Source organism: Merops nubicus, unplaced genomic scaffold (assembly GCF_000691845.1).
Source record: "Merops nubicus isolate BGI_N331 unplaced genomic scaffold, ASM69184v1 scaffold6259, whole genome shotgun sequence".
In the NCBI taxonomy this organism is placed as follows: Eukaryota; Metazoa; Chordata; class Aves; order Coraciiformes; family Meropidae; genus Merops; species Merops nubicus.
Window position 1 is genome coordinate 67,082 of NW_008631706.1, and position 20,748 is coordinate 87,829.

General features: G+C 38.3%; 1 protein-coding gene across 1 annotated transcript in view; it reads right to left on the bottom strand.

Moving 5' to 3' along the window:
- Positions 1-20,748, bottom strand: part of GREB1 (growth regulation by estrogen in breast cancer 1) — a 60,036-nt gene that overhangs the window by 30,169 nt on the left and 9,119 nt on the right. Inside the window, exons 4-16 of the mRNA XM_008947672.1 lie at positions 14,854-15,036; positions 14,407-14,550; positions 12,888-13,013; positions 10,466-10,588; positions 9,450-9,587; positions 9,096-9,281; positions 8,181-8,531; positions 7,339-7,467; positions 5,912-6,037; positions 5,255-5,452; positions 4,984-5,164; positions 2,970-3,162; positions 2,243-2,379 (exon numbers count right to left, since the gene is read on the bottom strand). Coding sequence (XP_008945920.1) covers positions 2,243-2,379; positions 2,970-3,162; positions 4,984-5,164; positions 5,255-5,452; positions 5,912-6,037; positions 7,339-7,467; positions 8,181-8,531; positions 9,096-9,281; positions 9,450-9,587; positions 10,466-10,588; positions 12,888-13,013; positions 14,407-14,550; positions 14,854-15,036 — 2,215 coding nt within the window. The remainder of the gene's footprint in view (positions 1-2,242; positions 2,380-2,969; positions 3,163-4,983; positions 5,165-5,254; positions 5,453-5,911; positions 6,038-7,338; positions 7,468-8,180; positions 8,532-9,095; positions 9,282-9,449; positions 9,588-10,465; positions 10,589-12,887; positions 13,014-14,406; positions 14,551-14,853; positions 15,037-20,748) is intronic.

The following is a 20,748-nucleotide window of genomic DNA, read 5'->3' on the forward strand; positions in this document are numbered from 1 at the left end:
CTTCTTCATTATGTGTTACTCTTAAGGTGGGATGTTTCTCTTTTCTTACTGAAGCCCTGAACCAACTTACTCTTGTCTCCAAGAGAACTGAAATACATAGGCAGCATCCAATGAGCTCTCCAAGTTGCCAAGCCCACCTACCCCCCTCTAAATCCCCCGTGTAGGGCCTACCCCCCTCTAAATCCCCCGTGAAGGGCAGGGAGAGATGTAGTTATGCAATAGCTTACTGTTCTCCATTTTTCACAAAAATTAATATGTTTTGTCCAGGAACCATGGCTTGCTCAGAGAAGTGCCTAATATGTGTGATCAGAGCTCCAAAGCACCTTGTAGCAAGTTAAGTGTGGATGTGCTCGCTCTCCCAAGTAGCAATACAAATTCACAAGATTTTACTTGTCTCGTCCGCTTCTTAGCAAATGTGACACACATCTACAAGAAGAATCAGGAGGAGGACATGGGGAACGACAGGCCTGTCAGTCCAGCCTCAGTGCCAGGGAAGGTTATGGAGCAGATCATCCTAAGTGTCATCACAAGGCATGTACAGGACAACCAGGAGATCAGGCCCAATCAGCATGAAAGGCAGGTGCTCCTTGACTAACCCGATCTCCTTTTATGACAAGCTGACCCTCTTAGTGGACAAAGGAGAGGCTGTGGGTGTTGTCTACTTAGATTTTAGTAAAGCTTTTGACACTGTTTCTTACAGCAGTCTCCTGAAGAAACTGGCTGCTCATGGCTTGGCTAGGCATATACTTCACTGGGTTAAAAACTGGCTGGATGGCTGGGCCCGAAGAGTGGTGGTGAATGGAGTTAAATCCAGTTGGCAGCCAGTCACAAGTGGTGTTCCCCAGGACTCAGTACTGGGGGCTGTTCTGTTTAATATCTTTATCAATAATATAAATGAGATCGAAGACACCTTCAGTAACTTTGCAGACAACACCAAGTTAGGTAGGTGTGGGTAATGTGCTTGAAGGTAGAGAGGCTCTACAGAGGGATTTGGACAGGCTGGAGCAATGGGTGGAGGCCAGTGGTATGAGGTTTAACAAGGCCAAGTGCCAGGTACTGCATCTGGGACACAACAACCCCACACAATGCTACAGGCTTGGGGAGGAGTAGCTGGAAAGCTGTCTGGTGGAATAGGACCTGTGGATGTTAGTTGACAGCCAGCTAAAAGTGAGCCAGCAGTGTGCCCAGGTGGCCAAGAAGGCCAATGGCATCCTGGCTTGTATGAGAAATGGTGCAGCCAGGAGGACTCGAAGTGATTGCACCTCTGTACTCAGGACTGGTGAAGCCACACCTAGATTATTATATTCAGTTTTGGGCCCCTCACTAAAAGAACATTGAGGTGATGGAGCATGTCCAAAGAAGAGCAACGAAGCTGGTGAAGGGTCTAGAGAGTAAGTCTTAGGAGAAGCAGCTGGACGAGCAGAGGTTGTTTAGCCTGGTGGATAAACAACTTTAGGCTGGATATTAGGAAAAATTCCTTCACCAAAAGGGTTGTCAAGCATTTGAACAGGCTGTCCAGGGAAGTGATAGAGTCACCACCCTTGGAGGGACTGTAGATGTGGTGCTTAGGGACATGGTTTTGTGGTTGACTTGGCAATATTAGGTTAATGGTTGGACTCAAAGATCTTAAAGGTCTTTCCCAACCTAAACATTTCTATGATTCTTGCAGATCCCAAAGAATTCATCTGCAGCTACAGATGCACATAGTGTATCACTACTCTGTTGCAGTTATTCTAGACTTGCTCCACAGGGACTGAGGAAAACCGATGATGCATTTTCAAGGTTTGATGATTCTCTGAAGTTTTCATCTCTAGTTTAAATGTACAAATCACAGTGACACGTCTACTTTTTGTGATTCAAGTGTAATGTAAAAAAATTCTATGCATCCAAACCAGCCAGGGTCAGCAAGTGACAACACTGGGCAAATGTAGTAACACATTTGAAATTACATGATGATGCAAGGTTAAATTATCACAATATAGGAGTAACTACTGGTGACAACAAGAACACACTCTAAATTGGGCTAAATAATACGCACGATTGTAGTAACAGGCAGTATAGACTGTTTAGATTACAGGCCAAATGGATACAAAAAAGAGAAAATAAGAATGAGTGAAATGCCCCTGCATACAGAGCTGACCTGTGGAAGAGTGAGAAAAAAAATAAAAAACAACCACCACGCTTCTAGCTAGTAACTCCAGTCACTAAATTTCCTGTGTTAAACAGAGGAGGGTAACCATACCTCTTTCCCAAAGCCATCACCATTGCTTCAAAAGAGCTGTCGTACCGAAGCAGTGGAATACTATGTCCAGAGAGTGTGGACTCAATGAATTCTGGCAGTCCAAAGTATTTCTTGTTTTCATGATATAGATCTACACCCTAAAGCAATTGAAGTAATAAAAACATGAAGGTGAAGTCTATCAATTATTAATTTACAATTGATTAACCACTGGTATCTGATATTTTTGCAATCACATTATCTAATAAGCATACATTTACTCATGCATATTAACAGGAGAGAAAAACAGATTTTTTTTTTTGAAAGAGAAATTTGACCCAATTTTTCCTTGTTTCTCTCTTTCTTTCTCCCCACATATACGTATACACAGACGGAACAGCTATGTATGGAATAAATGTACACACATAAGGAAAAATCCATATATGTAGATATATTTATGCAGTAATGCACTAGAGAGAGATTTTCAGATGGTTTCCATTATGAAGCTCAGAAATATTTAGCAGAGCTTCTACAGTTTGTAAAAGATATAAAAGGAATAAAGAAAAACAGCAAGAAATTACAAGATAAACAATGGGGAAAAGAACTTGCCACGTATTTAAGAGGAAAAAGATGCCATGCAAACTTCATTCTCGTTTAAAAAAATCACAGGTCCTCCACAGTTTCATCAAGTATATAAAAGTAAAATAACTTATGAAAAGCTCACAAAAGCATGTCAAAGTACCCATCTTACATTGCTGTATGAGGAAGGCCAGTGGATCTCATTGTAAGGGCTGATATGAGTATGTTGGGTCTGCAGTGCATAGGGGAAGGAAGTCACATGGAGGGTCACAATGTTTGCCGCCTCTTTCACCTCCCTGCAGTTCAACAGTCTATCAACAAGTCCTGTAGACAGTTCTGTCTGAGGATAAAGGCTATGCATAGCACTGCAAAAAAGAAACCAAAACTCTCCGAAGTGATCAGCACAGGGGAACATTTGTGTCTGTGGAACAGCTTTGACCTGGATGTGAAACTGAAGTTAAACACATACAAGGAACTTAAGACTGGTGTTCACCCTGCTTTTGTTGTATAGAAGAATGGGGAAAGAAATGCAAATTATTTCACTGCAGCTGAAAATTTCTGTAACTCTGATAAGCTCCCTAGCTAGTAAATTACCAGTCCTTTACAGCTACAGAGATAAAGGATAAAAGGAAGCTGATGTTTTGGCAGTTACCAACAGACACATAGCCCTGTAGGAACTTTGACCAAATTGTTAGTGCTGTCCGTAAGAAAATGCAATTCTTACCTACAAAAATCAAGACAAAGAATGTCAAGCAGTAAGTCAGTATAACAGAGAAACAGAGGTAAGGTACCTGTTACAGAGCTATTATCAAAGGGTTGAATCGTTGTTATTAGTGCAAATGCCAGTAATGGAACACCCACAGTCAATTCCTTGCTCTGGTGTTAGTTTTAAATCCAAATTCGTGCTATTTAATTTTAGGCATTTACCTGCAGTGACTAAGTTACAAGCCTAGTCACTGCAAGCTCCTGTTACCAGCAGAGAAAGAGAAGTAACTGCAGAGATTGTGTCCAAACATGATCCAAGTCAGCCCTCAGAGATGCCTGTGGCTCTGTTGCAACTAATTGGGCAATCCCAAGCAATTACACTGCTGTTTTAGGCACCTCATTTAACTACATTCAGTTAGGTGGTATGAATCCTGTTGTGCAGAATAATCATCTCAGTAGTTCTAACTTGCATATCTTCATTAGATAAGAGGAAAAAAAAAAGAGTAAAGAAGCAATAGAAGTTCTTCACTACCACTCAAGGATGTTATCTAAATAAATGCCTTAAAGGCTGTGACAGATGCAACAGGTCATGTAAGTTCCTAAGATATAGAGGAGTTGAGATTTCATATGCAAAAATAAAGTTCTGGTGAAAATCATCATTCTTAACCAGCATCAAAGACAAGTCCTTGCCATTTCATTCACAAACAAGATTCCATAGTTTTTCATTTCAGAAACACTACCATGCTCCCGAGTATGTTGGTGTTTCTGGAATACAGCACATTTGCCAAGTTCCCAAGCACCTCAGGAGCCAGAAAGTAAAAGCAGTCCAACTTCTCAGCAGGCAGATTGTTAAGAAGCCAAGGACACAGGGCTCTGTGAGGGAAGCAATGAGTTATGCAAGTGAGATGATGGGGAACTTGGTAAACACTGGACAGAAACCTCCCTGCTTCCCTGAGAAATCTACCTATGTATCCACAGAAGCTTTCAAGTCTTACAAATCAGTGATTCTGGATAAAAATTTTAAAAAAAAAAAAAAAATTGTTCTGGAAAATTGCCAATCAGTTAAAAAAAAAAAAAATAAGCAGCGGTGTTGGCTCACTAGTTGTCTACTCACTGTGGAAGGTTTTTGCATGTTTTACAGCCCAGAGGACACTGACAGAGGATAATGAGCTCTGTGTACTTTCACAGGAAGCTTTCCTTTGAACAGATGACAACCAGCCAAAAAAAACAATAGCTATGTCTGAAAGAAGATAAGAAGGGTGAGCAAGAAAAGCTGAAGTGTTCCACTGAGGCATAATATAATAAGCAGGATAAGAAGTAGTCATGGAGGACCTTAAAAGAAAGCCTGTTTATTCAATGCATGGGAAGACAGAGTTAGCAGAAAGATGCAAACAAACATGGAGGAAGGGATAAATCAGAAAATCTGGAGAGCTAATGCAAACAATAATAATTTTTCTAAGAACAAGTTATAGTTTTCTTACCTCATTAGATCCCAGTGTGCATGATCGTGGATTAGGACAAACAATGTGTGTGGATTCTGCATAGAGTTTTGTAAAAAGACTCTGAATTTAATCTGGGCCTCTGCATCTAGTTTCATAACATACTGTTCCACCCTCTGCTTTGTAAGATGTTCCTTTTCTAATCCAAGTTCTAATAAGATACCTAAAGAAATGGAACAAATGTCACTATTTCCAGATACAAATGCATTTAATGATGGCATGTGAATCTAAAATAAAGCTAATTAATGAGCACCTGAGTGCCAGAGATGAAACAAAGTCTGCTGATAAGTCACTTCAGATGGTGGAACACAAATCAAGAAATCCATTTTCTCAAAGGAGCCCAAATCAAGATTTTGAGTGCTGGAGTCAGCAATTGAGCAAATGTGAGACAGCAGTTTCTGAGCCACTGCTAGCTGGAATGGACGAATCTGATGTCGTTCCATCTCATAACCTGGAAACGGGAAAGATTTTGTTTAGATGTATGCCCGAAGCCTAACCTAATGTTAAAGTCTGGCAAAGAATGACTGATCTACTCTTTAAGGTATTTTGCTTATGAATGGGGGTTCCAGTTTATGAAAATCTATATGGAATAAGCAGATAAATCTTTCTGCATTTGGGCATTTTGGTCTTATAAGTCTCTTAAATGCCTGAGAGTTGAAAGTTAACTTGTGCAATAGTATTCTGCTACCACAGAAAAAACAGAGCTTCAAAGGCTACAACAGCCTTTGTGGAATGAAGCAGCACATCCATCAGTGTAAATCTGAATATCCCAAGACATGAGTTGCTGTTTGCCTCAGGACTTTTGCCTTCAGGAGGCTAGGACTCTGCCTAGATGGATCTAAGTGCACACACAGAGACCTGGTCTCAAGTACACCACCCTGTACCTCTTCAGAAAATCCTCCTTACTTACTTGTACACACAGGTGTTCCAGTTCCATTCAGGGCTGTTGGTTTATTTACTGAAGCAGAAAGTGATGAAGAGATGTGCCCTTGGGTTTCCTGATAAAATTTCTCCAGCAAAAGATCAATGTCACCCTCTATCAAATTGAAGGGATAGTGGAATAAACATCCATGTTAATAAGAGCTGCATTCCATATGGATTTGCTTTTGCAGATCTTAAAGAGCTTTATATATGCTTCTTAGTTATCCTGCCCTTGGCTTATTTGCTTTATACATGAACTCTTTTGTTATTTTCTATTGCATCTGTTTTTACAGCATATCACTAATAAAAATGCAGATCAGGCCAGGGGATGACAGACCAGCTCTGCAGACCATTGGCTAGAGCATTTATGGAGGGTGGTAAAAAAATACCCTCAAGGCCCTGATGGACATCAGCAACAAAGGCATGAAACTGGCTCAGTTTGTGTTCAGACCATGGTATTACACTGTTCACTAGTAAAGGCTATAAGAAGTTGTGGAAAATCTGATAAATATTTTTAAATTTTTAATATTTTTCAGAGACAGAAAGAAAAATAATTCACTATAAAGCTGAAAATTTGAGTTTTGTAGCTAAACACAATGCTGAAGTAAGCAAGGTATGCTTTATTGAACTGTTTTTAGGATGCTCATTTTCTTGTTCCGCTCAAACAATAGCAATAGCAAAAGTGATTTTGAAGATACTAAGAACAGAAACACTAACATAACTACATGATGGTTCAAGAAAAATGAGTTTCTCTTAAATGACCACTCAAAATATCATGACACATTTCTTGTGATCTCAGTACAGATCTACTGAGGTGATGTGAATGGCAATGGGGACAGTGACATCCCACTAACACTGACAAATATGGTGCATTTGTTCTAGGTGTGTGATACAGTTTAACTTTCCATGTGGCTCACCTGTGCCCAGATAATACTGCCAGTAGTAATGCTCAGTATACTCAGTTTAAAAATTATCTAGTAATCCTGGCTCTCTGCAATTTTCTTCTCTTTCTCACACATCATGATCAACTTTGCAGTATGGCAAGTTGAAAGGACAAATCCTACCTTTGATGAAATAACTCTGTTTTATCATGGCCTAAGCAAATTCTGTGATTAGGGCAAAAGAATTTATGCTTTCAGTATGAACATGGACTTACTTATTATATGGATGGATTTGCATGGCTAAGAATAAATACATTCAGCTATTTGCTGGCATATTTTTATGAAACTGACGGATTTTAGAAACTGACACTTAGGAGGAATTTCGATTCAAAGGTACTTTCACAACTTTGTCCTGCCTTTTTTCATATATTTCTAAAAATGTCTTGCGTCTGCGGAGATAATGAGCACAGCTATTTTCTCTGACTTAAAAATTTCAGGGACTTGGAAATACGCCTCTTTATAATGTGTTAGGTACCTGGGCAGAGTGTGCTAAAGAAGGACCCCAGAGATTCCACTTTCCCTGTGACCAGCTGATAGTTAACTTCTTTTTGGTAGTCTGAAGGAGTGAGCATGCTCTCAGACAGAACTCTTGCCTGATACTTTCCTAAAAGACAAAAAAAAAAAAAAAAAAAAAAAAGTGATTTTGTGAGCACTTCAAACTAAAGTTAAAATTGTTCTGTCATAATAAAAAACAGTACATAGCTAAATAAATGCACAAAAATGGCAGAGATTAATCATTTCTCTCTCCTACATAGGTATGCACCAGAAACCTGTAGAACTGATTCATGTTTTATAATGCTTTGGGGTTTTTTTCCCAGTTTCAGAAATATTTGTTGATATGCTATATAAAAAGTTCATATAAACAGACAAAGGAATTGTCAATTATCTTACAATCATAATGAATATTTGAATGGCTAATTAAGGAATTTCTTCAATTATCAGCATAGCCCTCAACAGGTTTTTGAAGGGAATGACACTGAAAGACTATCTTTTAGAAGCCAATAAAATGTTTGGTCCCCTGCTCACAGCGATATCCCAGTCACACAGAGCAGGAGAACTTCATGAACCGTGTGTGCTGTAACTCATCATTACTTTTTCTGTAGCAGTGTTGGGTGGGACGCCTTGGTGAGGAAATGGGTAATGCAGGCAGAATGTGCTTTGCTGGGGAGAGACCCAACTGTGCAGCATCAACCTAGGTTCATCAAAATCCATCACTTGATGGTTAGAGCTCTGCTTTATGAGTCAGCTTGTTCCAACTCCAACAGAACCCCTCACAGCCTGGAGGTTTTGCCTGGAGATACACCCCTGGGATCTTACCTGTTATCACAATGCAGGAATCAATGGCTCGATTTCTACTGGCACATATGATCACCACATAGTTTGTCTTTACTAACTTTCCTTCGGTGAGTAGCTTAAACATCTCCGAAAGCCCCTCAGCCAGAGAGTAGGTGCACTCGATGATATGGACGCTGTCGTTGCAGGAGCTGGCTGCCAGGCCCGCCAGCCAGGGGAGCTGGGCTGAAGTCACTGGAGCAGCCTGGCCGGGCACCTGCGGGAAGGGCTGTGGGACAGCCTGTTGGTACTGGCGGATTTCAGACAGGTGGGACTCCCGCCACGAACGCATCAAGATTTGTTCCAGATCGTCAATCAAAGGGACCTGGTCTGAGGCTGGAAAAAAAAAAAAATTAAGAGGAAAGTATTAGGAAACAATTTTTTAAATGGTTGAGTAAAAAGCAATTTTTTGCAAAATATGTACTTTTTTTGGAGATGATCATGTTTCCTATTTATGCATGCATGACACTATTGCCTGTAGCAGATGTGAACCAAATTTTTCATTTTGGAGTGCCTTTATGATACTCAGGTAATGCTGCCCTAATTGGAACCTAAGTATCAATTAGGAATATTTAAGAAGTTGAGCACTGCCTGTCTCAGCATAATATGACTTCTAATCACAGACTGTGTGCAAGAGCAGTGAATTACAGCTCTTGTCCTTTTTTATTTTTAGTTGTTGAGGTCCCAGATTATAGGAAAATATGAACTTTGATTTTATTTCCATCTATCTCATCTTCAAGAACTGCTTATTTAATTTTCTTTCATTATCATGAATGAAATTGTTTAAGATCACCTGTTCTAAGACTAATATCTAATACTGTCCTACCCTAATATACCTTTTCTCATTTGCTGGCATGTAATATATTCATTGCAGTCTATCTGGCTGTAAAATAATCTTACCTAGTTGAACAAGGTAGTAGACAGTGAGTAACAGCTGCATTTCCTCCGAAATAGGCTGTATTGTGGAGGCGCCGTATTGTTCATATGCTCTAGATAAAGACTGTGAATTTTTGTAACAGGTGTACAACAAAGGACTCACTATCACATCATTAACATTCCCACAAAGATATGGGAAGTTCCCATGACCTACAAAATAAACAATGTTTGTACACATCAATTTCATAATTTCCCACATATGCATTAAAAAAATGTAATAGTAAACTTTTAAAAATTAACAGCTTAAGCAGTAGGACATATCTTTACACCTCTTACAAACAGAGATTTAAGGTCTTGTTGCAGGGTTGGGGGTTTTACCTTTAAAAATAACTGGCTTTGCTTTACAGATTTTCAGCAAGTTGTCAGGAACTGAGACTGGTTCTCCTGAGCCCACCACTGGAGATGAGGCTGGTCCCACCAAAGCAGAATGTGGTAAAGATGTTAGGCTTCCTCCATCTAAAATTTTAGATATTATTACTGGAGTCAGGCCTAGAAAATATTTCCTCAAAGAGAAGTTATTCAATATCTTCTCATACCCACATTTTGTATCAAGTATCAAATACTTTTTATGGTTACATCATGCATTTAATGAGTTGTTACCACAACCCATACTATTATGAGAACTTTCTTGGAGGGCTAACTATATTGTTACAACCTTGAAAATCACACATGCAACTAAAGTTTTTGAAATGTTTACAAACAAACAGTTTCAGGTATGAATGCAAGAATACAGAGACTTATGTGATATCAATACACAAATAGTTATGATTTGTGTGTTCCAGGTGATAAGTTTTATTTCATTGCTTCTAAAGAGATTTTCTTGCTACAGCAAGAAAGAAAAAAACATAAGATTCAATGTTTACTCAGTCATAACTTCTGTATGGTATTTTTAATGTAAATAACAGCACATTTAAAGAAAACATCTTGGGGAAAGCAGGTTTGTTTCACCATATGCCATGCTAGTCTCTAGCTAGACTATGAAATCCAAGTGCCAAGAATACTGTGAAAAATAATTGAAACCATGAATGATATATTGACCTGAGTTATGACACTGATTTTAATATCTAAAAGGTATTTCAGTGTCTAAAGATGGACACAGACATGTTTGGATTTATTAATAATGCCTTGATGACTGGATCCTAATGAGAGTTAAGCTCAGCGCCTCAAAAAGAAATCAGTGGAAATGAAGCACCTAAATGTAGGTGAGCATGTAGGTATCAAACACCTTCCAAAACTCTAACATAAATCTGCATTCATCTTTAAAATGTTGCCTCTTTATACCCACTACTTTCTGAATAATGAAAAAAAAAATCAACACCTTAGGTATAAGTTACCATTTTTTATTCTGTTTGGAGCCTGTGGGTTGAGTTGCAAGTTCCAAGTTTCAGTAGATGATGGAGATTCTGGTGACCAACCTTTATGGCGCTTTTTTGGAGGTCCTGAATTTGTTAAAGTGCCTGAATAACAATGATATTTCAGAAAAGTATTAGAATAAAATGTATTCAGTTTTGTTCATGGTAATTCAATATGTTTTGCTAGACTGAATGCATGCATTAAGTACTGTGGTAGATAGGGTCAACTCCATGAATAAAACAAATTTTTATATTTTTAAATTTAGTTGCTATGACCTATTGAAATTTCTGGTAACTTTCTGGTCTACGTAAACTTCACTTATTTTATGCCAATGTTTACTCTGTACTAAGTACAATGTAGTAAGAATGAGACATACTAAGAATGCTTGTAAGTGTTAATATTTTAAGGTCAAGACTGTGTGCATTTTGCTCTGATTATTTCTGAACAAATGACACTGTGTCATGTAACTTATTGCAAAATAAAGTTCTCAAGGGCTTCAGGGTAATTTATTAATAAAGATCTGAGTTCTTTTCAACAATTTCCCGTCTAGAGGGTTTTAGCTGCTCCTTGCTGGTTACCATTTTTGAGTTTGTTATTCCATATTAGCTCCCAGCAAATTAATTCTGCACTTCCTTCTATCCACATGTAGGTCCAATACCTTTGTCTATAAAAACTTAATTTTCCCAGTTTTTCTAGGAGCTCCTGATGATTAATTTCATGTATTTTCTTTTGTTACTTTCTTGAATCTTCTTCTACACGACTGCAAAAAGTAGGAGTAGAATGATAAGCTTTCACTAACATCAAGTATTTCTAATTATTGACAGGTAATGGTCCTCCAGGAATTGCTCAGAATCTTACAGGATCAATCTATTTCTATTTCTAGAAATAACTATACAGAGATCCTAACACTACTTCATACCTGCAGGGCTTTATCTCCTGGCAAAATGGTTTGTCCCACATAAAATTCAAGACAGAGTAAGAGTCTTATATTAAAAAGGGGGGGATTAATTTTGCAAAAGGCATTAAAATTAAAAATAAAACTGAGCTATTCAGATCCAGAAAAAGATTGTTCTTTTGCAGAAGAACCTTCTGTAGAGGTTTTCGAAGATGACTCTGTCCTTTAAGCTCTTACCACGCGAGGGCAGTACTTCGCCATGTGTGCGGCTCATTCCTTCCTGTACTGTGTAGCCCTAATGTGACTGAAGTCACAAAGGTGACGAAGCATTACGAAGACTGTTTTCATAGAATCATAGAATCCTTTAGGTTGGAAGGGCCCTCCAAGATCATCAAGTCCAACCATTGAGCCATTAGGGCTCTAAAGTCCTCTGCTAAAACAGATCAGAATCTGTCAGGGTTGGAAGGGACCACACGGATCACCCAGTTCCAACCCCTCTGCCATGAGCAGGGACACCTCCCACTAGATCAGGCTGCCCAGAGCCTCATCCAGCCTGGACTTAAAGACCCCCAGGGATGGGGCCTCAACCACCTCCCTGGGCAACCCATTCCAGGGTCTCACCCCTCTCATGGGGAAGAACTTCTTCCTCATGTCCAGCCTGAATCTACCCACTTCCAGCTTTGCCCCATTCCCCCTAGTCCTGTTGTTACTCAATATCCTAAAAAGTCCCTCCCCAGCTTTCTTGTAGGCCCCCCTAAGATACTGGAAGGCCACAATAAGGTCACCTCGGAGCCTTCTTTCCTGCAGATAGGTTGATATGTGAAAGTAATCCATCTGAACAGAACTGGCAATAATATCTTGCTGCATGGAAGAAAGACATCAAGAACCTGAACGGGCCAGCAGGAAAACTTGGCAAGACTTATTAAAATAGAACTATGGCATGTTTCTAGCCAAAGTGAAGACCAACTTTCTTGTTTAAGCCAATGACATAGAATACAGTTTGTGACAGCAAACAACACAAAGCATTGTAATAATTGTGCAGTGAGTATCATTTATTTAATTTGGACTTAGCTCTCGAAGCCTAGTGCTCCATCTTAAGGTGAACTGCAACATTGGAATTATCCTCGGAGTGATTACTGAGAAATCTTTCTTAATTCCCTTCATAAAACCTTTTGGTGAGATTGATGCAAACTGACACATTCTTTAAGGACCTGGATTCAGAATCTGGTCTGTATTTCTATTAAATTAACTAACTATAAATATGAGAAAAAAAAACCCTTCCAATTAATAATCTGAACTGTAACAAAGCTATGGCTGGAAACACAAACTTTTTTTTCCCCTGAAAACTAACACAGAAAAAAAGTGTTATGGTCAGACAGGACTTGGGAGAGAATAGTAATTTCTAGTCATACAGGAAATTAGAGTCATGGTATCACTTGTTCAAAGCTCCTATTATTGCTTTGGAATATAGAATTTAGGGTTATTAAACAATAAATCCAAACAAGTACCTAAGACCGAAGGTCTCGTCAGAGCAGACAAGTTATTTTTCACCAACTGCTGTTTAGGTGATTCCTTGCCATTATAAACTGCTGAGCTGAATGCTGCCGTTGAAGGGATGTGATCTGTGGCTGCAGCTGGCAGGAAAAAAAACAAAGTGTTTACATTAAGCATGACTAGGTCAAGATTCCTAGTTAATATCATTAACTGATCACTTGATCATCTACTTTCATAGAGCCATTGGGATCTGCTCAGAGTGAATGCAATGCTGAATAAAACAAACCCACTTCTGATCTCATACCAGATTATTCTCTGTGACTCCCAGTTAAATTGCCTGGGCAAAATCTGATTCTGCAATTAAATACATATGTCAGATCCTTTAGCTTCTTTGCAGGTGCACCCTAGCTCTTACATGAAGTTTACTCAAGAACCAGCTAGAAGAATGACAGGAATTGGCTCTGATTTTAAAAATCTCCTAAGCATCCATTCCAATTGGACATCCTCTTTCCAAGCTTCTTTCTGACTATGTTGCATTAAAAAGTGAGGATTTCTCAAGCCTAATACGCTTGTAATTAATGTAGCTTTTTATATATATGTAACCTCTGGCACACAAAACATACCTATCTGCTGTAACCTCCAACTGATGTGCCTCAGTTGGCCTGTGCGAATCTCTGTAACCGAAGACACTAGAGAGCTGTTTTCATTATGAAGAAGCCCTGAGAGATCACTCTAGCCTCTATCACCTTTCATTTATGTCAAGCTAATGGAAAAGTACAGGCTTCCCAGGGAAGAGGCTGAATCACCGTCCCTGGATGTATTTAAAAAACGTCTAGATGGGTTGCTCAGGGATATGATGTAGAAGTGGCCTGGTAGAGTTAGATAATGGTTGGACTTGATGATCTTAAAGGTTCTTTCCAACCGTAGAGATTTTGTGATTCTGTGAAGTAAATGTTTCAGAAAGAATTTTTAATAAAAAAAAAATATAGATATTGATCATGAGTTTGTATTTTAATATTAAACCCACTTTTCTCAGCAGAAATAAAAACTCAGAAGATTTTAAATTGATGCCCATATAATGCCTGCATTAAAAAGGATCCTGGCCATAACATAAAACAGACTGAATTAGAAGACAAAGCTGAAATTACACTGATTCCTATAACATTTGTCATCTCTGAACAGACAAGCAATAGCTGGAGGAATATACCTATTCTCAGCAAGTTTAAAAACAATGGCTTTTAAAAAAAAAAATTGGTTTGCCTTAGCTATGAACAAGCTGCAGAACACTTATTTTATTATTTGCTAACCTTTTAGACATAAATCTTTGTGGAAAAAAATTAACAGCAAGAAGCCTTCAAAGTATGCTTGCTTCCTTTATTTGTCATATACCCCTAAATCTATTCTACTTGCTTTATTTCATGTGGTAGCATACTTAATTGCTTGTCTTTCCACTCACACAAGTACAGACAAATGTGCATGCACAGAAGAGTGGGAGTAGGTGAAAACCCAGCAGGTTTTCCTTCTAAGTGTTACCTGTGTGCTGGGTCCCAGCTGGAGCACTTGGGTTTGCTGCTGGGAGCGGCTCACTCGAGGTGCTTCCCGAAAGGCCCAGACCCTCTGGTAGCTGGAACAACGTGCTGGAGCAGGTGCTGGATAAAGACTGACGGCCCCTGAACTCTTAATAAGAAAAGAAGTTTTTTATCCTTTGATAAGTGTGGCATTTGCTTTTCCTTTGCATATTTGTAATTTCACACATGAATTACATAGAGGCTACAGAACTTGGAAGGGAGGAACTGATGTCTTCAGACATGCCATTCTCATATTAGGTCAGTCAATTGCTTTTTACAGCTGCTCTAGTAATCACCTAGCTTTAAAGAGTCTTTTCTTCTGTCTTATGTTTCACAAAGACACCCGTCCCTGTGATAGCTAAGCCTGGATGATGAAAACCAGAGCTTGAGGAAGACAGCTTCATTATCTTACCTGCCCCTTTCCAGCAGATTACAGATCCTTTGGTCAGAGCTCCCTGTGCATTCCTGACCAGATAATACTTTAAGTGTTTCTGTTTCTTGGGCTGAGTGGTCAGTTTAAGATTAATGTGATTTGAGAACTCTGTAAAGTAGCAGAAACCCTTCTTGCCACAGCCAACACAATTGCCAGAGAAGCCTGATAAAATAAACAATATATATAATCCAATTAGTTAGTTGGGTCACTATTAATAACAGCCAAAGACGATTTTTTTTTTTCCCTGGAGAAAAGCTGTTGGTTTGGTTTGCTTTTTCCACAGAGTGAACTTTTTATTAACATTTTCCTCAAAAAAAAAAAAAAAAAAAAAAAAAAAAAAAAAATTAAGTCCTCTGTAATTGCACTTTGGATACTAGATTGCAAAAACAGAACCCTACATTTACAGAACAATTAAAATAGGCCATATTTTTCATTTTCTGCCCACAGGAAAAAAAAAAATCACAATTCCTATTTATTACCTACCTGTGAAACATTAAACCAAGTACTAGATCACATGCTTAACCCCAGCCTTATTCAACACCACAGAAAGTACATGCTTCACTTCTGTTTCAGCTTTCACTGAAAGTAAACATGAAATTAAGTCTCAAGCAATTAAGTATATTTAATCTATCATACTTAATTAGATCTAAGTATGTATAAGTACAAAGTTCCTACTAAAGATGCTTTTTTAGAGCGGAAAAAATACTAGAGCCTTCCTGGGCTATTAGTTTCTCCAGTGATGGCTGGACTGTGTTAGCACTTCACAGCAGTTTAAACTATTTATGATTACGGAGACAAAGTGTCTGCAACTTTATAGACACAACAGAGACACAGTCCTTGCACATAAAGAAGCTTATTGTACTCAGGGGCATTTCCAGGGATACTGCCATTTCCTCTCATTCTGAGATGCACAGTCTGAGCCTCAAAGAGGGGCTCACGATGGTGATGTCATTATCATCGTAAATAAGGGGCATTCCTTACACAGTTATCTGCCTTTTGAGTCTTAAACAACGTTTTTGTCCCTTTTCTGAAGTATTTCCTGTAAAATTTTCATCTTGCATCAGACAAATACAACTGTCTGAGAATACTTATCTACAAAGAAATCCTATGGAGTGCAATGAGAAGATCATCTTCCCTGTGGAAATTTTTCACTATGCTCCCCACACCTGAGCTGAAGCACAGAGTTTTCTTTTATTTTAATCACATCTAATGAACATTTTTATGTGTCATCACAGGAACTGAAATGGAAAGGATGTGGTCAGAGAATTGGATAATAGCAAAACTAAGGGAAACATGTCACATAACATATGGACGGTAACATTGGAAATAAGTAACTAGAGTAAAGGATCAATAATATCATAGGTAAAATTAAGAGCCATTTATGAAAATTATTTCAATCACATATTTCAAACAAATGAGGTTTTCAAATTAAAAGTCAATGCCTTTTTCTTTCTGTAAAATAAAACCACTGAAATAGAATGCTTTGTAACACCTGTTGCTTGGTTTACAACTTGAGCACTTTCATTAGTTTTCAAATGACTCAGAAGAATTCATTAAAAACCTAAGTTCATGTGGAAATTGGTCTGGTAGCCATGGGAACAAGTGGCTAACAACTCATGAAAGCTGCCTATTATCTTTCTGATCCTGGTTAGTAGGATGATAAAGGTCATTATGACTCATAAAATCAGGACAAGTCATGACTCTGCAGAATCCTCTGTGTTATATCAGTCAGCACAAAAGCATCTGTCTAACATCACAGATCCTTCAGTAGCTGCAATAAAAGCAACAACAAAGGAAACAAAGTTAGAACGGATGTGGCAAAAGCTGTAGAGTTTGCATGCATTTTATGAAGATGAAGAATTCATGAAAAATCCTTCTCCTAGTAAATGAAAACTTCCCATACTTTGGGCAGCACTCTGAGCATGACCAACAGCACTGCAGTTTTTCCCTGGTTGACACTGACAAGCCCTTATGTGTTTTCAAACAGAAGCATGAAGTTAGAAGCACTTGAAATAGAAATAGAAGCACTTGCAAAATTAAAATTGTACTGTACACTTCTTAGGTTTTATCATTTTTCTGGGGGTGTCCAGCAACTTGTCAAAGCCACAAGCAAAAATATTTGTTCAACAGAAGTTGGACAGTAGACATAAAATCTTTTCACCTGGACTTTAGACCAGTCATTATTGGTAACTTTTGCCAATGATCATCTGCCTAAACCAGATTTAGCAACAACGTCTACCTGAAACCACCTTTTCCCTAATCACCTACTTTTAACTCTCTAAGTCTACTGGGAAATTAGTTAACACAACATATAGCATAGAGGTGAGGCCTAGTAAGGATTACACAGATCTAAATTATTCATTTGTTTTGAATAGTCCTTGGAGAACATTTTAGAGGTTTAGGTTTTAACTTTTCATTAAAGTCAAACTATCATCTTTCACCTCAAGGTTCCCCAGCTCCTCTGAGTTAGACTAAGAATCCTTTCTTGCAAGCTCCTGCTAGCAGCATTTTTCATCCCGTTCATTTTGACTGACACTTTTCACAATGACAGCCGTCGTTTTCTTAACGCAGCTCAGATCTGACATCACAGATAACATGATTATAATCCCAGTGCAATAAAATGCTGTTCAACCATTGCGCATTGCAGAGCTCTGCCAGCCTCTGCACTTCATGGTGCACACTGTGTAACACAGGAAGACCCAAACATTTCATCATCCTCCTTTCTCTGAATGCCCTGCTCATGGGCCATGGCCGGAGGCAGCAGCTGATATAGGGGACAGCTTGTTTCATAAACAAGCTCCATTAAATATTCCTCCATACATTCTAGAGAGGACAAAGGTCAGGCAAGTCGGGGCAGCCATAAGGTGACTCAATATATCTATGTCATGGGATTGATTTCACAGGAGAATTAGAAATCAATGCCTGGAGTTTAGGGGCTAAAAGCCTTTCACCTTCAGGTCACCAGTTCATATCCAACTCGGTTCAGTAGTGACTTAAGGCTCTTACCCTCTGAAGATTGTTTAATCAGAATGTGTTTGATTATATCTGGTATTCTATCATATGCATTTGCTTGAATTTGCTCACATCACAATGATCAATTGCTCATAATTTAAAAAGCTCTTCCATAGTAGGGACCTTGTGCTCAGAGGAAGGACCTTGGGCTAAAAAGGTGTGAAACCTGACCTACCCTCCCACTGTAGAAATGGAAATGGTCCCTTTGGATCACCAGTGAACTTGTGCTAGGGATAAAGGGAGCACTTCAGGATGGAACGATATCTATCTAATATTTCATCACCTAATCTTTCATAAATTGGTAGAAAATTTTCTTCCTATTTGTGTTTTAAATGAATAACAGGCTTTTAATTAATGTTAGTATTTTTGTGGAAAGTTGGCAGCTTGCTCAAAAAGTTATTATATTCTCAACTTTGCAGCAAAAGTGTTTTTTCTTTTCAGTTCTACTCACAAGAAAAAGCACACAAACACTAACAGTGCTCCACATTTTCCCCACCTACTCAGTACCACTCCAATTGAAGATCGAAGTCCTAAATTTAAAAAAAAAAAATGAAATCAATATGGTCAAACTGGAGAGCTCCAATGTAAAGAAACTCCCTATTACAAAAGCCAAACAGAACATTACATATTTTAACAGAAACAGCCACAGTATTTTATACCACAATGTTTTCATCTTACACACAACTTACAATGCAAGCAAACTAATCTTTTCCTATGTCAGTCTGACCTCAGGGATCCACAGGAAAAAAAAAAGATTTCTTATTCCCTGCCAGGAAGGCAGGCAGCTGTTTGGTCCTTTGGGAAGGAAAGTGACGGGTGTGTAGCTGATTTGTTTAGCATGAGAGACTCTCTTAAAGAGTGTGAACCGGTGAAAAAATTCAAAAGAGAAAAAAAACCTTTGGGAGTGGTACACGTTAGCTGCTTTTATTAGAAAATTATAAATATCACACTACAATTGAAGACCTTCCTCCATCTAAACATCCTTTAGGTTACATAAAACCCAAGAAAAAGCTCCTGAAGGCAAAGATCTGAACCTGTTTTTCAGAGTAGTTAAACCTGTGATCTAAGTTGATTAAGAGAATCATATGATGCACATATTCAGACAGAGAAAATTTTTTGCTTGTTTTTTCCTAAAAATGGGAGTTCTCTTCTATGGAATAATACACCAATTGTAAAAACAAAGAAACAAAACAACCTCCAACAGAAATGACTTTCAAATCACAAGCACATATGCCTTGACAGTGGGATAACTTATTAGCATAATCAATAAATTGGCATATGCCCCAGAGGCAAATCAGCCCTAATAGGAACAAGACCATAAGTCAAAAGCTGGCCCAGAAACTACCAAGACATTTCCTGTTTTCTTCTGGAATTTTTGTATGCTCCACAGGCAGCTTTATATGCAGGCAGACCATGAGAAATTAGGAAACTATTAAGTAATTCATTGGTGCCTTTTCCTTTCACAGAAGTTGTTTTGGAAAAAAAATCCACAGTACTGGGTAACAGCTGCCTTACAAAACCACAATATATTAAGAGCAAAAGCATGAAATTAGGCAAAAACAATGAGGTTGAAGGGTTACAAGTGATGTGTCTGTGCCACAAATAAGCCTGACCAAATGTGTGGGATATACTCTGACTCACAAGAACAGATCATTCCAATTCAAAATGAATCCAATTCAATTTCCCTCTAAACTTAGAAATGCTTGAAGGGACCACTCTCCATGTTGTTTAAGAAGGCTAACATGTTTGAAGAAGAACAGTCTAAACTGGGAACACCAAAAATAAGCCTTTACTCTTTAAAAGCAAGACAATAAAAAAAAGCTTCCATTCCTCATGTGAAATGTTTTGAACTAAAATCTATCACAAGACTGAGGTCACTGTGCTACACTAATAGAGAATTTAAAGCAAGAATGGTTCTGTCTTTTATCTCACTCTGTGTCTGAAACCGTGAGACTATTCATGTTTGCTTCTAATTTTACTTACTCTGATTTGTCTTTCATCAGTGTATGAAAAACAAGATTAATCATTTCTATCTACAATATGATCTGTTGTACAAGTAAGTAATATATATTGTGGTTTTTTCATGAGATTAGGGACCAGAAACATTATTTCTACCTACCAGATGAAGACTTTGGATCTTAAAGTGTGTAAATTCTTTCATACTTAAACTGGTTACAGAATACAGAAAAGTGATCCTAGTGAATTATTAAAATTCTTTGCAAAAGAATGTGTTTCTCTGGTGTTTAAGTGTATAACAACAGTCAAAAATAAGCATTTAAATGGTTTCAGGAAACTAAAACGTATTACATAAGCAAACTGAGGATGCAAGTAACATAAAATCCTCCCAGTTATGTTCCTGTTGCTTTTTTCTGTTCTTGTTTAGCATGCAATTAACAAGCACACTATTTCCTCTCTGATAACAGCCTAAGGAGCTTAAGCTGTTAATAGTGCTAGCACTGAATGACTTCAGTGGTACAACATTCCTGTCTTTATCTTTAAAATGACAACATGTGGGTGATTTACAACCCTCTTAATTCTTTTACAATCACTGGTCAAATATACTGTGACCAATCCAACTCTGGGAGATCACATAAGGAGAGAAATTACTGTACATAGAATTACATTACACACCTTCACACTACACTGTTATCCCAAATGCCTTGAAGAGTTGTTCAAACTGAGATAACAACTGAGCTCATGTCATATCCCTCAGTGTTTGTGAAAGGAAACTGTTAAAGGACAGAACAAATGTTTCCCTTCTGCTGCTTAAAGCTCAGACTGGTACACAGATATATAATTCAGCATTTTTTGGTTAACTAAGAAAATTATACATAAGAACCTCAGGGTGCCTGACCAAAAATT